The sequence below is a fragment of the Chenopodium album genome, chromosome 17, assembly GCF_948465745.1.
Source record: "Chenopodium album chromosome 17, dcCheAlbu1.1, whole genome shotgun sequence".
NCBI lineage: Eukaryota > Viridiplantae > Streptophyta > Magnoliopsida > Caryophyllales > Amaranthaceae > Chenopodium > Chenopodium album.
In genome coordinates this window covers 48,283,792-48,300,296 of record NC_137850.1, presented here as the reverse complement: position 1 = coordinate 48,300,296, position 16,505 = coordinate 48,283,792, and the positions used below count along the sequence as shown (strand labels likewise).

General features: G+C 32.2%; 2 protein-coding genes across 2 annotated transcripts; both read right to left on the bottom strand.

Annotated features, from left to right (window-relative positions):
- Positions 1 to 6,836: 6,836 nt before the first annotated feature.
- Positions 6,837 to 9,969, bottom strand: LOC145588320 (uncharacterized). The gene is made up of 3 exons (XM_081644961.1): positions 9,710 to 9,969; positions 8,270 to 8,729; positions 6,837 to 7,409 (listed from the first exon to the last, which is right to left on the bottom strand). The coding sequence occupies exons 1-3, from the start codon at positions 9,858 to 9,860 to the stop codon at positions 7,058 to 7,060; spliced, it is 963 nt and encodes a 320-aa protein (XP_081501087.1). The 5' UTR covers positions 9,861 to 9,969; the 3' UTR covers positions 6,837 to 7,057.
- Positions 9,970 to 13,259: 3,290 nt separating this feature from the next.
- Positions 13,260 to 16,174, bottom strand: LOC145590032 (eukaryotic translation initiation factor 4B3-like). Its single transcript, XM_081646764.1, has 2 exons — positions 14,944 to 16,174; positions 13,260 to 13,661 (listed from the first exon to the last, which is right to left on the bottom strand). The coding sequence occupies exons 1-2, from the start codon at positions 16,086 to 16,088 to the stop codon at positions 13,571 to 13,573; spliced, it is 1,236 nt and encodes a 411-aa protein (XP_081502890.1). The 5' UTR covers positions 16,089 to 16,174; the 3' UTR covers positions 13,260 to 13,570.
- Between the last annotated feature and the right edge of the window lie 331 nt (positions 16,175 to 16,505).

Genomic DNA, 16,505 nt, shown 5'->3' with positions numbered 1-16,505 from the left:
CACCGGGGGTTGGGAGGGAGAAGGTCGCCGGCCGCCGACAAAGCTAACAGAGGATAGGGGATGGGAGTATGCATTATAAATCGGACTCACGTGAAACGGACTCACATAAAATCTTCTGCTTTTTGAAACACCCAAAATAGCATATAGGACTAACATTATGAAAAGGAGGGAGTAATTATTACTCGTTATAGTGAGCTGTGTGTGATATCTGAGCTTGTACTGATTAGGCTCAATTATGATCTCAACATGCAAAACCCTAGCTAGCTCAAACACAATGGGTGCAAGTGTACAACCATACAATTAAAGTCCAATTCAATTTGACAAGGTTTTAATTTTTGTCTACAAATCTTATTCAATTAGCATTATCTCATAAAATTTTGTCATTAATAATATTTTTAAATTCTTAAGCAAGCTATTGCCTAAGATCAATCTGTTACTTCATTGTTTTTGGATTATCAACTACTCGTAGTATGAATCTTTTTTTTTTTAATATGGACTAACGCTTACTTTTTGCCACATACATATATATCGTCCATATCAACAATTCAACATATATTTGCACTTTGGGAAAGTACAAGTCGTGCTTTTGTCAAGTACCTATTGATATATGATGTGGGGCAATTCAGTTCTTGTATTAGGTACTCCGTAACTTATAATTATACTTGCAATAATAAAGCAATGAACGACTACGTGTAAATTCAAAATGATTAGTAAGCTCTATGTCCCACAAGCAGTCAATCTCTCGTTCAAGCACCGCATTTGGAAAACTACTTTTTAAACGAATAGTTTTTACTTTCATTATACTCGTTGTAAAATTCATTAAAATATTATTTCATGCATTTTTATTGAGTTCATTAAATAAGAAAACACTTTGTACAATTTATTAGACTTAGGGTCTGTTCTGATTAATTGAACTGAGCTAAACTGAACAGAACATTTTATGAAAGAAGGAAATTAAGAACTGAACTGAACTTATTAGAACTAAACTGAAAATAATCTGAAAAGAACAGGCTCTTATACACTAATTATAACCTAATAATTACATTGCCTTAAAATATAAAGAGAAGTATGCTACAAACTATTATGTGAAATATCATTGGATTAGTGTTGATTTATATTTTAATTTCGAAATATAAAAGTTTCATGACCTTTATTAACAGAATATTAATTTAAGAAATTAACATAACTCGTTCTTGAATTGTTTACATATACTTAAAAGATAAAATAAGAATGAATATATATAATGTAAAATCTAACCGATATAAATATTCGTTTTCAATTCATTCCCATAACATCATCATGTTAATAACTAATTTTTCATTCCCATATCCTGATGTTAATAACTAATTTGTGATGATGATGACAACTATTACATTGGGAATGTAAAAAACACTATAGTAAGATAAGTAATACTTCTACTACGTACAAACAATAAAGATCGATTAAAAAAAAAAAAAAAAAAAAAAGAAGAGTAATATAGGCCTTAATAGATCTCTTAAACAATTTAATAATCTTCATTAAAGGATAAAGTTGTTTCTTTCATGTTGTGGGGTTAGGGGAGCAAGTGCATGGCAAAAATAATAATATTACCAAATGACAAATGTGAATATAATTGTGTAAGGATTAAGATTAAGAATGTTGGTAATATTTAATTTAGTAAATAATACAAACTTTTAAGACCAAAATTAGAGTTAAGCTAAGCTAGATAACTAGCATGACATGCCAGCCCAAGTTTACTACTTTGGCTTTTTAGATTCTAATTTTAGAGAGAGAAAGAAGAGAGAGAAAGTAAGAGAGGGGTAGTATTGGGTGTGAAAACCCACAGGAAGGATAAAAGAAGGTTCCCTGCTTTTGTCTGCTCTCATACTAACATCAATCAAGTGGGCCCCTTTAAAAGTCATTTTGTGTGCCCCACTCAACCGTCCTATTCTCTACAGTATTTCACGCAATTCTAGGGTAATCTTTATTAATTAATTTAATTAACTATATTCTAATATGATGATCAGATTGATCACATTATAGTAAATCACAAACATATGGTACGTACATTTTATAATAATCTCAAAGTTTAAGGAACTATGTTATGTTATGATAGAGTGGCAATGAAGTTGATAACAAATGTTTAATTTATTTCGTGATCACATTATCTTTGATATTTTATTTTTATTATTTTTTTTTTTCGAACTTACATTATCTTTGATATTAATTAAACTATTTGTTGATAAATCTAGGGTTGTGGTATGTTGTCTTGTTTTGGAAGTGCAGCTTTCTTTAGAGAAGATTTGATCTCAATCTCACTGCCCTAGGTTTGTTGTTCTTAGCTAAAGTGTTCTCTTTATATATTTTTTTTCATGGTAGAAATTAAAGTGCTTGATCTTGTTAGTTGTTGCTATGGCGGTTGTGGTGGCACCTATGAGTGCACTAGGTTATAGACATGTAGTGTTTCATAAGCTGGCATGGTTTGATCTTAAAAATTATTGGTGGCAATTGGGCATGCAACATGACATGAACCTAATTGAAAAAGGCACAACGTGGCAAGCAAGAGGCTTACCTAATACGGAGTAACGAGTTATTGGTTTTATTTTGTTAATTGTTACCAAATAACAGTAAGATCAGATTTAAAAGTCGTCCCTTACCTATGATGAGTTAATAAACGAAGTAAAATATGAGGGCCTGTTCTCATTAGATTAATTTCAGTTCAGTTAAGTTAAGTTTAGCTCTAATAAGTTCAGTTCATTTCAGTTTATGTATAATGATATTGCTAATGATATAAAGCCAAATTTCATACTTTTAAGCTTATATTACAACAACGACAATAATAATAACAATAATAATAATACTAATAATAATAATAATAATAATAATGACTATTATACGGTTATACCATATTTCACTTAATGACTATTATACCATATTTCATTATTTGACGAGCTAGGAGTAAAAATAGGATCAAGTTAGTTTTTAAATAAGACCGGTCCAACTCTGTGTTTTTTGTTTTTTTTATTTTTTATTTTTTTATTATTTTATTTTTTTTCATTTTGAGAATTTTTTAAAAAGTGTTTTGTGTTCCTTTGTCATTTTAATATTTTATTTTTTTAAATATATAGTATATGTTTTTAAAATGTTTTGGGGTTCCATGTTTTTAATATATTTTTCATAAATATTTTAATTATATAGTATATTTTTCTTAAATATTTTAATATGTATATTTGTATATACACATATATATAATAATAAATAATCAAAGATCATTAATCCGTAGTTAAAAATCACAAATTAATAAGTTCAGTTTAGTTTAGTCAATGAGAACAGGCCCTAAGGAGCAAAAAAACTATATCACAAGACTATACAAAAATAGAAAAAAAAAACTATACAACTTTTGATTAAGGGTATAAATAGTATACTTATCTGCAAGTTTTAATAAATCTAGAAAATCTTCTTTTTTTTTTTTTTTTTTTTGAGAAAAACAATGATTTTTCTTAAAAAATATTTTATAGAAAAACAAATTGATTTCTGAAGAGATGAGCTCATCAGTAAAGAGTGCTAATGACTTTTACATGCCTTGAAATAAGCAAAGGAGTCACTCATATCAACAAAAGATTGCTTTGAAATAAACATATACCAAATCATTGAATCAATCAGGCTTTTAGTAAGTTTTACTATCCCGTTGAGATTATTGGTTGACCAGCTTGGTAAAGATTAAAGATTTATTTACAACATATTTTCTGTCAATAAAAAGAAGAGTAACTAGCTAACAACATCATTGCCTTGAGCTGAATTGTAACTTTTTCTGTCTTTCTCTATCAAAAAAAAATAAAAAAAAATAAAAAAAAAATAAAAAGGTTTGAATGATAGTTATTTAAATTTGAAATTTGTAATAAGGATGTATTGATGCTCACACAGTAATAAGCATGATCATTCTCCCTATAATATTAGAAAATTAATTGTATAATAGTATGAAACTAAGCATTTAATAAATTGCAAGAGGTTGATTTACTATTGATTATGTTTCAACAAATGCAAGCTACAAGACTAATGATAAACACCACATAGTATACAATAATTTTTGTGGTTTAGTAACAAGTGTTTAATCAAGGATAACATATATGTACATATGCTTGGCCACGTATAATAAAACCAAAATTCTATATATATATATATATATATTTTCTTTTTTTGACGGAAAAATTCTAGGTTATATGTTAGCACTTAGCAGTGTTGTCAATTACATAATAATATAGTAAAGGGTTATCACAAACTTATCATTTTGAAACAGAGAGAGTATGATATAATGACACGGCGTTAGAGCTCTGGATGTTTATGACTCATTCTTCAGTCCATGATATTAATTATCTAGCTTCATCATCAGTGCTTGTGAAAATGGAAATGAGAAGCGTGTAAATAACAAATGCGTGGGAATAAAGAGGGTGTACATACTATACAGGTATTTTAGTTTATAACAAAAAATGTAACACAATATTCTTCAATTCGGCTGATACGAGTCATAAGATTCATACATACGATAATGAGTATGTACGACCGACAATAATTATACCAGCTACGTATGTAAGCCTTATTAAAGTACAAGTACAACCTTCCTATTCAAACACGTAGGGTATGTATCTTCTTCCTTTTTCTTTCCTCTCTAGTCTGTAATCATGTCTAACTCTCAATTATGCTACGCTCTATTCAAAGATTCTATTTATTTATTTTTTTATTGTACTTGTATCTTTGATTTTATACCTCGTGTTCAAATTGGCTTCATTATGTAATAATTCTTATTATCTAGAATTGGCCCACATTTACTGGTTAGTTTATTGTTAAACTGGGTCCATATACCTTAATTATCCATATTAATCTCTAGCTATATTCTGGATTTCAGCTACTAACTAGTGTGTGATCCGGGCGATGCCTCGGGTTTAATTTGTACTTGTTTAATTTGCTAATCAGATTCGACTATTTACATAGTAAGACTTGTTGGCTTCGAGTTTAATTCTTGCTATTAACATTTTTTAGTTATCAAACTCAATCATTATATAATGGAAACAAATAGTATAATAAGACACAAATTAATTAACTTATCTAAGTTAACTATAATTTTGTTGGATAAGGAAACATAATTAATAAATGGCTAAGATGATAAGACTCTTAACTTAAGACTTATTGGTATTGAGTTCAAGTCTTGTTACAATCATTTTTTAGATGCAAACCTAATACATGTGAAAGTGACATGTTATGTTTATAATGACATGTGGTGCATATTGCTGACATGTCGAACTTGAAAAAGGTGACACGTGAAACATATTCAGTTTTAGGAACGCTTTTTAATGTATAAGTATTGATTTAAAAATTTTTTAGGGACGAAAAAATGTTCCAAAATTGATCTGTACTACGCTCTGGAATACACATGTAAATTATCAGCTAGATTATTATGTAAATATTTCCACATATATTTCTTTTTAAGAGAGGTTGAGGTGGTAAAGTAGTAGCATTGCTTCCCACCTCGTATCCCTAAACTAAACTAAGGTACATGGATCAAAGTTTATGGAACTCACTTGAGAGATTCCCTTATCTTCTATCTCAAGTGAGCCATCTTCTTCTTACCTTAAAATATATTATACCTTTATATCTATAATGCTCGATCTTGATATACAATATAATCTAAAGTTGATTTATTTTAATTTGGGAGTTGGAGGTGATGACTAAACTTACAATCGTAGGCAATTCATCATTTTTTTTTTACAAATTTTGAACGTTAATTTGAAAATAATGATGACTAACATGTGTTACACTTTGAAGGGCACGAGTACTCGAGTAGCTAGCCAGCCAATGTGTTGTGTTATATACTTGTATTGTATATCTTCAAAGAAATTTGCTGTTTGGGGAGTAGCAATATGATTCACAACATTGTTGAGAAGTAATGCATGATCTGTGCACCCGGGTGCACCATGAGTCTGGTGTACACGGTTAAATAAATAAAAAAAAAAGACAGAAAGAGTATTTAAATGTCGAAAAAGAACATGTCAGTTTTTGAAAAATAACATGTTTGTGTTTAACAATGAACATGCATTATTAAAAAACATAAAGACGTTACAAAAATAACGTGATAAAAACTTTATTAAAATTTTATGAAAAATTACACATTAACGGAAAAAATCTTTATCAAAGATATCATTTTTTCAAAAATAGTTCTCTCTCTCCAAAAATTCAACTTTCCAAAATAATTTTAGTTCTCCCCCTAAAATATTTTCAACTAAAAAAAATTCAAGATTTCATTTTAAAATTAAATTTCAAATTTCAAAATTCAAAATAACATAAGTTAAAAGAACATAAGTTATAATGTAAAGAGCATATAATTCATACCCGAAAAACACACTGATGAAACTCAAAGAACATACGATAATAAAAAAACAATGATATATGATAATAAAAAAAATAAAAATTGTGACTTATTACCTCAAAAAACCTACGAGCCAAATTCAAAGAACGTATTTTATATTATTCAAACCCAAAAAATATGTTTAATCAACATATGTTAAAGAACATAAGTATAAAAGAACATATTATCAAATATATATGGGTATGTTTTTTGTCAAACACGGTATGTTCTTTATCAAACAACCGTATGTTTTTTTGCCTTCCAGATGCATCATGCACATAGTGCACCCTGGTGTACTATTCTATTTTCAAGTATGCTTTTTGTCAAACAATAGTATATTCTTTCTGCTTTTTGGGTGCACCATAGCACCATACGCATGGTGCACCCTGATGTACTATCCTATTTTCAGTTGAGAAGAAGTAAAACAATAAACTACGTCAAAACAAAGCATACTATATATCTTAAATTAGTATTAGCTTCGTACCATATAATCATGCACATACAAGTATACAACCAACTAACAACTGATTGTATACATACCTTCCAAAATAAATCTCTACATGATATATAATATAATCTATTATATAAATTCGTAATATATTAAAACTTAAGGACTATAGCCATATCTAATCAATGTAGCAGCATACATAAATACGGATTAATAGCTAGGCAAGTAAATTATTTGCAAGCTTGAAATTTGCAAGGAACGCGACCATAACCAGAATTAGCCCTCTTGAACCTCAAGGCAGTGAGAAGAACACTACGAGTAGAACCAGTCATCGCGGTGTTGAAGTTATGGAGCACTTGAATCGCGTTGTAAGGGAAATGGAAGCTGTTGTAGGAGTTGAGAAGTGCAGTGACAGTTTCCCTTAAGAGGGTCTTGTAAGGGTCACCTTTGCCTTTAAGTCCTGACCACAATGTTAAGTCATTGCCATATTTTTGGGCTGCTAAGGGTCCGAATACTAGAGCTACTGGCATTTCTGGGTTCACTAATTTCCAGTAGCATTTGTATTCTGGCTTCATCCAATATCTGCTCCATTCAATCAAATCGATTAGTTTTTATTTCACGTACGAATTAAATCTGAATACTAATTCATTATAAGTTGTGAAATAACATTATTTTACCAAAAAAAAATGTTGCCCTTTTTTATTTATTAATGCCCGTATAATCTATATGTTACTCCTATAAAAAATGCGATAAGTTTGTTTTTTTTTTTGACAGATTCATTAAGTAGTTTAAACAAAAATGGTACTTTTATGAGTTTTTATGGTACTATGTTATGGTACTATGTACTCGTACTAAGTAAGTAATGGTTATTTTTTCATTATTAAGGTTTTAAGTACTCCGTATTTAATCGGCCTTAATAATTCATTTGGTGGGCTGCCAAAAAAGGGCCATTTTCTTTTTATAAACAAGTCGTGGTCCTAGGGCTAGTATTTGCTACGAGTAAATAGTAAAAAAAAGCTTTTAATAAGTTAAGGGAGTTATTTTCAAAGGAAACAATCAAAATAATTACTACTCCTTAGAAAATGTGCAATGAATGGAGCATGCTACAAAATTATCATAATATAAATTTTGTTTAAAAAAATCTCATAGGCATTCTAATTTTTACATTCCCTTAAGATAAAGTTACCTTGCTTTTAATTATTCCGTCACCTAATTGTCCCAAAATAGTTGACAGTTTCATACACTAGACTATAAGAATTTAAGATATGAAAGTGAAATTCCATTGAAAGAGTGACACAAGTAGTACTTTAAAAAAGAGCATGTGATTAGATAAACCATTTTAAGGAAACGGTATGAAGTTAGATGACCTATAAGTGAGGTGATTTAATGATTTAATCTACCTTAAAATAAATTAATACCAAAAAAACACAAATTGTACTTACTCATTGGAGCATGCCGAATTTTGTGAGAAAGGCGATGGTGGCATGTGAAACATAGGAGGAGATTTAGGAGGGGCCGAGGGGGTGACCGGGGTGACGGGTGGAGGATTCGAAGTCGTAGGTGGTGGTAAAGAGACAGGAGTAGTATTAGGAGGTGATGATGATGGTGAAGAAGTAGAACAATAAGACATAGGTTGAGCAGGTTGAGAAATCAAGGGATCAACAGAATACATCTCCATATCAAACATGCTAAACATTAGCCTTAATGATTTGGGTGGGCCAGTGGCAGCCCCACATCTATTATTTGGGTCAGGCCCATTTTTAGGTGTGATCTGAACAAAACAGCTGCTTAAATCAGGTGAACCCCCAAAACTTATGGTATAGCTGCCCATCATGTTTGTGGTCTCTTGTCCAACTACTGTCTGCCCATTACTCCCTGGACATACCATTGCCACATTCGTATCTGCAAATACATTCAAAAATTTATTCAATATTCAATTCTGATCACTCAAATTAGATGAAATATTACTTTGTGTGTGTAAAATGAGTTATGATTGTTTTGTACTTGTACTAGATTGTGCTTTTAAGTTTTGTACTTGTACTAGATTGTGCTTATAAGTTTATAACAATTGTTTTTGTTGGCTTTAAGTGATCATACAAAGTTCTATTTTTTTCGTATGTCGTTAACAATTTTTACTGATTAAGACTAGTTTTATTGTTGTAAACTTTACATCATCAGGCTTGATTTTCTAATTTGGAAATTTAAAATTGATTTTTTGAAGAACAAAACTTTTTTTTTTTTTTTTTAATGATCAAATTTGATTATCAAAAGTGATTCTATTATTTGAATAAAGCTAGGTCTAAGTTATTTGACATTGATCAAAACAATGACTACATGAATAAGAACAATAATATTTATTTGAGGACGGAAATGGTTTTCTTTTTTTATCAATATGAAAAAGTCACTTATTATATTTCCTTTGGAATGGGAATACAGAATACATCTATTTTAATGCTTGGAAACTGCATACCTCCAAGACTTTTTGGGAAAAAAAAAAAATGCCATTTTTGGTAAGTAAATAATGAAATTATGTACTGTACTTTTCCTTAGGGTCCAAATGAGCAACAATGGCTTTATTGGTTAGCAAACACTTGAAAAAGGAAGTAGCACCCACATCAATTTCCACGTAACCAATGCAACAGATTATGAATTTTTACATAACTAGTAAAATATTGTTGGCCTATTAAGAACCACAATATTAAACATTTAACCTTATTAGCATATACATAATACAATGTTAAAATACTATTGCTCGCTACTTTTATAAATTTCTTCATTCGTTCAGATTTAGTTGTCACGTTATGATAACTAGAGAGTTCAGAGTAATTCCTAATCTCGAAAAAATAAACATATTGAAGAGTTAAAGAAAGTAAGAAACATACCAGATAGAGGATAATCAAAGATGGACACATGGCCATCTTTACATTGGTCACAGAAAACAGTACCAGTGATAATTGCTCCACCTTGAACTCCATGAATATCTAATACAGCAACAAAGACAGAAAAAACCAACAAAAAGTATAAGTTGTTCATTGATGAATCAATTATCAATATACAACCTGAAAATTGAAGATAATTTGATGGGACCTTAAAAAATTTAAAAGGGAAAAAAAGTTAGGAGGAAATTTAGTATGAAGTTGGAATAAGATCAAGTGATGTTTCTATACGAGTAAAATCACATGAAGTAATAAATAACACTAGTAAGTTGCATCACCAACCTTCAACTGTCTACATTTATGATCTGTTTGAAATTAATGGTTACTACAAACGTTTATATTTTAATTTTACAGTTTAGTCTATGCTATCATTTATACAACGGTGCTAGCTGCTTTCACATTTGGATTTGGCTAGCTTATGGTAAAAGTTTACATTTGTATTTTGTTTTTATGGTAAATGTTTCTTTTACTATCAAATAAATCAATCACAGCTAATTTTGGATCGATGTTGTGAGTATAATTTGGTCATATACGCATCATATAGTACATTAGTACCTACGATTTGTAAGAGTACTCTTAAGGATATGGTGGCCGGATTTGTAAGAGCATAAAAGTAGGATATATATATATAGATAGTTTTGCAATGGTTACAATAAAATTGTAGTCATTATCACACTGAAATCTGCGCCCTTGATTGTTTTTACATAAATTAGTATCATTGATTAAGTTGATCAAAAAACTACCTTAAAATAAAAAAAAAAAATTTAAAAAAAAAACAAAAAAACTTTTAACTGCTTTTTCCCAATAAATAAACTACTCCCACCTAAAGTTTCCATTGCTAATTCTCTGCAATTTGTGATCAATCATTCAACCCAGTTAATATGAAATTCATATTCAATCACCAATCAAATGAAAAACCACAAAGCGAATGATAATTTAATATGATCAGCAAGAGCTATCAGAGTAATCATGTATTGTATATATTAAAGTAGAGACATTTTTTTAATAAACAGATATAGGTTGGAATGGATTTTTCCATTGATTTTCCATGGATGGTATAAGTTTTGAATCTTTTGATCCCGACGTTTAAAAAAAAAACATTATTTTTATACATTTAACGTTTAATTCTTGGGAAAAAAAAAAGTATTTCTTACTGTTTTTCAAAACTAATTTATAGTTTTTTTATTGACATAAATGAATGGTTAAGGTATTTTCTTAAAAATAAAGGGTTGAAATTTAATATTATTATAATGACCACAATTTTATAGTAGCCATTGAATAGTCTTCATAGTGCCAAAAATCATTGTACACTTACATAAAGTTGTACGTAGTTATCTCTAGCCAATTGGATTCAAGTAACCGTTAAGCATTTCAAGTTTAGTACTACTTCTTATCTAGTTACATATTTCATGATTTTCATCTGTGACTTTTACCATTACGCTTATGATATCCCTAGTTTCACTAATAATATCATATACGAAGTACACCGTATCAAGTTGTGGACACCCATCAAATGAATAATAAGAACTCGATTAATTAATTTACTGTACATGATTTTCTAAGTCCGCTCGTCATGCTTCCAAGTATAGCGACAATATCCATATTTGTAGTTGAAAAAAAATATGTAATAAATTTATAATGGATCGCCCCAATAGTCATCACCGACGTAATAATAATGCTTATCAAATATCAATGCAATATCAAAATTTCTGAAACTCAAATTTCTTGACTCCTTTACTTTATAAAATGCATGTAGCACTAACTTTCTGAGTCAAAGTTGTTTTTATTTTTTATTTTAAGACAATGGAATAATACAAGTAGAATATGAAACAAAATGTAATTATATGCTGATCATCGAATAATTTTGTTACGAAAATATAAGTTTATACGGAGTAACATTTAAGGAAATGTATGTTTGATACTTAAACAGTTAAACCTAGTCATTAATAAATAGGAAAAGTACGTATAGCAAAATTTATCGTCGCTAATAAATACTTGATAAATAAAAGAAAAGGAGCGAAAATAGCTGAACGACAGTTTAGTGCTGAGAATTGTGGACAGTTGAGAGCTGCATAAATGGGCGACTGTGAAAGCAGGAAGAAGTCTGCTGACTAAATATGTTCCACAAAAAAAAAAAAAAGGACTTTATGGGTAGAGAGTAACAGTATTCATATGCTGATAATCTGTACACAACCATCTGGACTGATCTATTTTCGTGCGCGTATTGGTTAGCCGTTACAGGTTGTTGGAAGCATTCATGACCTTCTTTTTTTTTTATCAGATCATAGTTAATACCAATATGGATGGAAGACAAACCAGATTGATTCGAACACAAAATTGGAACTTTCACATTGGTCTAACATCAATATTCAATAGTAAGCTCATTATCTCGTGATTTCATGAATAGGCCAACTCAGACTAATTCATACTTTCTAGGACCCTTGTCATTTGGGATTAGTACTAAGGAGCATGGGGATGGGGATTTTTCATTAGGCCGATAACTATTATAAGCGAAAACACTTGATTCAAGGCCTTAATTGCTAGGAAAGAGTAATACACACGAGTTTTATCATACTATGTGGGTGTTAAGTTCATGTCAATAATTACAGATGGTTTTAGAATTCCGTTGTTTAAGGAAGTTTTCCCTTTTTAAAATGCAAATAATATTCTTGAACAATTTTGGATATGGCATCATATATAATCTTGATAGCCAACTGTCTTTCAAAGAATCTTTGGCCTTAAGTAGGAAATATTTGGAATTTCATGGATGCTTAAGGCAATCAATTTAAGTGTTTGGTGTCATCCCAAAGCGTCAAATCTACAAGGTTGCAGAATAACTCACACATAATTGAGTTAAACTATTGTATGAGAACCTTCTAGAGAATTTGGGACAGAAGAAGTTTATTTATAATGTTTAAGACTTCCACTGGAGCTGGAGGAAAAGAATAAGTAAACATATAAATATAAGAAGTAGATACACAATTTGTATAAAAGCAATATTATTGGTTATACAGTGTATGTGCCATGCGGGAGGAAAGAAAAACCGGGCAAGGCGGGAGTTGGTGGCAATTGCGGCATCACTAGTGGGCAGTGATGAATTAAACGATAGAAGCCCGGCTTGGCTGTATCATAATCATGGTAGCTGAAAATAGTCAGATACAACGCAATCGATTCAGAGATGGTGGTATGTTTACTGATAGAAATTGGTAGGTCATTGTTGTGTTGGATCAAAGTTAAGTTTGGTACTTTCAGAGGCAAAGCCAGTAAAATGTCCAGCACGAAAGCCCACTAAACTCTTTCAAGGTTTCAAGTTTTATTTAGGGTTATCTACTGAGTAGCTAGCTAGATTCATTTTCAATCATGCATTGCTTGGGCACAAACTAGATTGAACACAGAATTGCAAAGCATTTGCGTATTTTTATACTGGACTCCAAGTTTCCAAGGCACAACAGAAAAACAGTCCAACAGTCACAAGAATTCAAAGGATTTACTAAAATTAACACGGCAACAGCAGCCTCAGCTGCTGTTATTAGATCCCTTCTATATCAATAGCTCACTTTTACACAAATATTTTTGCAAAGCCAGATACTCCAAGCATAAGCAACGAAAGTGTAGTTATAAGTTAAAACAAACATTAACACTTAACGTTCAGGTGACCACCCTGCTACCCAAAAAACAGCACAAACACTATGACCTTTCAGGTTTTCCAGGCCCTAAAGAATGTACCTATCTAAGACGACTATCAAAAATTGATTCTCAATCGACCAAAACCCATGCTCCACTTTGCTATTCCATCATTGACGGAATTCAGTTCTCTTCTGCAACTTTCTCAACCATCTCAGCAGCGCTCTCCGCAGTAGTCTCGGCTGTGGTGGCGTTATTCACTGTTGTATCAACACTACATCATATCCAACAAGAAGCAGAAAAAATTAGAACTGTTATAACTTATAAGAGAAATAGATTAAACATAATATAAAAAAAAGTACGCATATACATATTCTGATTAAAATAAATAAACTGCATAAATTCTTCACAATTCCAAGTTCAGGGAGTTCAAATACAAAGCCAACACACAGACAGACTATCCAGATGGAGACAGACCGATAAACTAAGAGAAAACAGATCATTTTCTGTGGATTCAAATTACAGAGATAAGCCACCACATAATTTCAAAGATAGATCTTAAAATCTAGTGCACTATCACGATTGTTGCAAACTGCCAAACAGTATCCCATACTTGCAACCCCCACCTCTTTTAAACTAAAAGATACCAAAAACGAGCACTAGAGTTTTGTGATAAAAATAACATGTAGTTCTAAACCACTACTTCGCATTGAATAATATGTGAAAGCACTTATATTTTGTAATGAGAAGCTTTGATATTAGGACACTTAATTTGCAGCACAAGTATTCATGTCAAGTACTCAAAAGTCAATACTTTAGATATGCACTTCAGTTTTGTCCATGAAAAGGAATACTAAATTATTAACACTTCCCTATTCACAGATATAAAAATGGAAAGCATCAACATCCTCATCCTAATGTCCACATAATAACTTTTGACAACTTATAATCGTCTTTCCATAACTTCAAATCATGAAACTTTCAAGTCATAGTCGTGAAATTCTGATCTTTAACATTATCCAACACCAAGAATTAAAGTAATGAGGACCAAAAATAGCAGCCTAGGCAAAATCCAATGCCACATGAAGCCTATCCATAACTATTACAATTTACAAACGATCCATCCAAATTGAAGTCCTAGTTTTTGATTGCCCAAAGTCCCAAACAATAGATATTGCAACAGTATCCAATGATTTCTACACTCACAAAACAGCAAGTAACTAACACTCTCAGAATCTCAGATAAAAACATAACCCATGTCAAATTATCAAATCAACAACTAAAGTGGCTTATACAATGTCAATCTAAGGATTTTGCAAAACCCCATAAACTCATTGATTCTAAATTTCCCTAACATATATCTCATCAGCTTAATCCCAATCCCCCAAATGATCATATTGGTTGCAATTTTTTCAAGCATTATGCAACAATGTACTACCATCATGCAATCTTCCAAAGATTTTATCATAATTAAACACTGTAAGCATCAACAACCAAGAAAAAGTCAAAACAATGAGCATTAAAACATTAACAATTATTAAAGAACATGATCAAACCTTGATCCCGGAGAAGTAACAGCATCAATCGATTCTGGCTTTCTCCAACTCTTAACATCATCCCCAGAGTCAGACCTCCCAAGCCCAAAACCTCTTCTCCCAAAACCTTCACTCTTCTCACCATTAATCTTCACAGCCTCCAATTTCTCATCAATTTCCTTCCAATCCTTCCCTTTCTCCGCCAACACCTCCTCTCTAGGCCTTGCCTCCCCGAACGGATTCGCCCCTTTCGCCTTCACCTCGGTAGGAGTAAAACTCAGCCCTGAATTCACCCCTTTGGCCGCCTCGGTTGGAGTCACATTGTCATTAACCACAACAGGCAATGTCCTAGGCTGCAAATTCAATCTAGGCCTTCCACTCCCACCACCTCCAGCCCCAATACTCTCCCTCCTTCCCCAAGTATCCGCCTCAACACCACCACCAACACTCCCACCTCTCTCCTCCTTTGATTTCGACCAATTACCCGAATCCGGACCCGACCCATTTGAATAGGACTCGAACCCCATCCGTCTCTCTCTCCTAGGCCCATCAACAGGGGCAGCAACAAAACTCTTATTAGAGGCCCAATTATCAACCTCATCAGCCCGACTCGAATTGAAGAACCCAACTTTCTCTCTCCTATCAGACCTCTCCGGCGCACCACCACCGAAAGAACTAAACTTCTTCGTCTTGGACCAATCATCCGCTTCGTCGGCCCGAGAAGGGCCCATATCCCTATCTCTACTAGAACTCCTGTCAGAAACCCTAACCCTAGAATTATCATTCGCGCCGCCGCCGCCATAGTTTCGGAACCCACCACCAAGGCGAGGTCTTTCGAGCTCCTCGGCGGTTCTCTCACGTGGTCCGGTGGGAAGAACGAGCATCTCATCTTGGGTTAGCCGTTGGGGGACGGCGAAGGCTTTGGGCTTGGGCTTTGGGGCCGCGGACCCATAAGTGGAAAACTCAGCCAAAGAAAGGGTTTGGGCCTTGTTCTTCTTCTTGGGCTTGGCGGCGGCTGCGGCGGCTAAAGATGGGAAATCGGCGGCGGGCGGCTCGGGCTTAGTGGGCTGAGGCATGATCGGTTGGGTCAGCTCATCTTCGTGTTCTTCGGAGTCTAAGGCCCAAGCTCCGGGCTTGGCCCAAACTGATGAAACAGTTGCCGCCATTGTTTCTCTCTCTAGAAGGGTGACTGTTTGTTTATCTTTCTCTCTCTTCGAAGTTTGTGTGTGTTTGTTTGGAGATGTGAAGTGAGAAGAAGGATGCGGATATGTTACAGAGGGGTATAAAAGGGATTCAAGTTGCGTGTGTTGGCAGCTAATTAAGGAAATTTTGGGGTATTAGGAATTTGGGAAATGTATGAATACAATTCGATTTTATTTTGGTTTTGTTCCTAATTTTGAGTCGATTAGTGTTATTTTGAATGTGGTTATACAAAGATTGATTAGGATTAAATAATGGTTTTGTTTTGGACCAAATTTCAATCCTAAATTCCTAATTTTATAGGAATTCAACTTTGTATTCCAAAAATTATTTGATAAAATAGGTAAAAGTTATTGCAATATATGTAGTACATTTATTACATT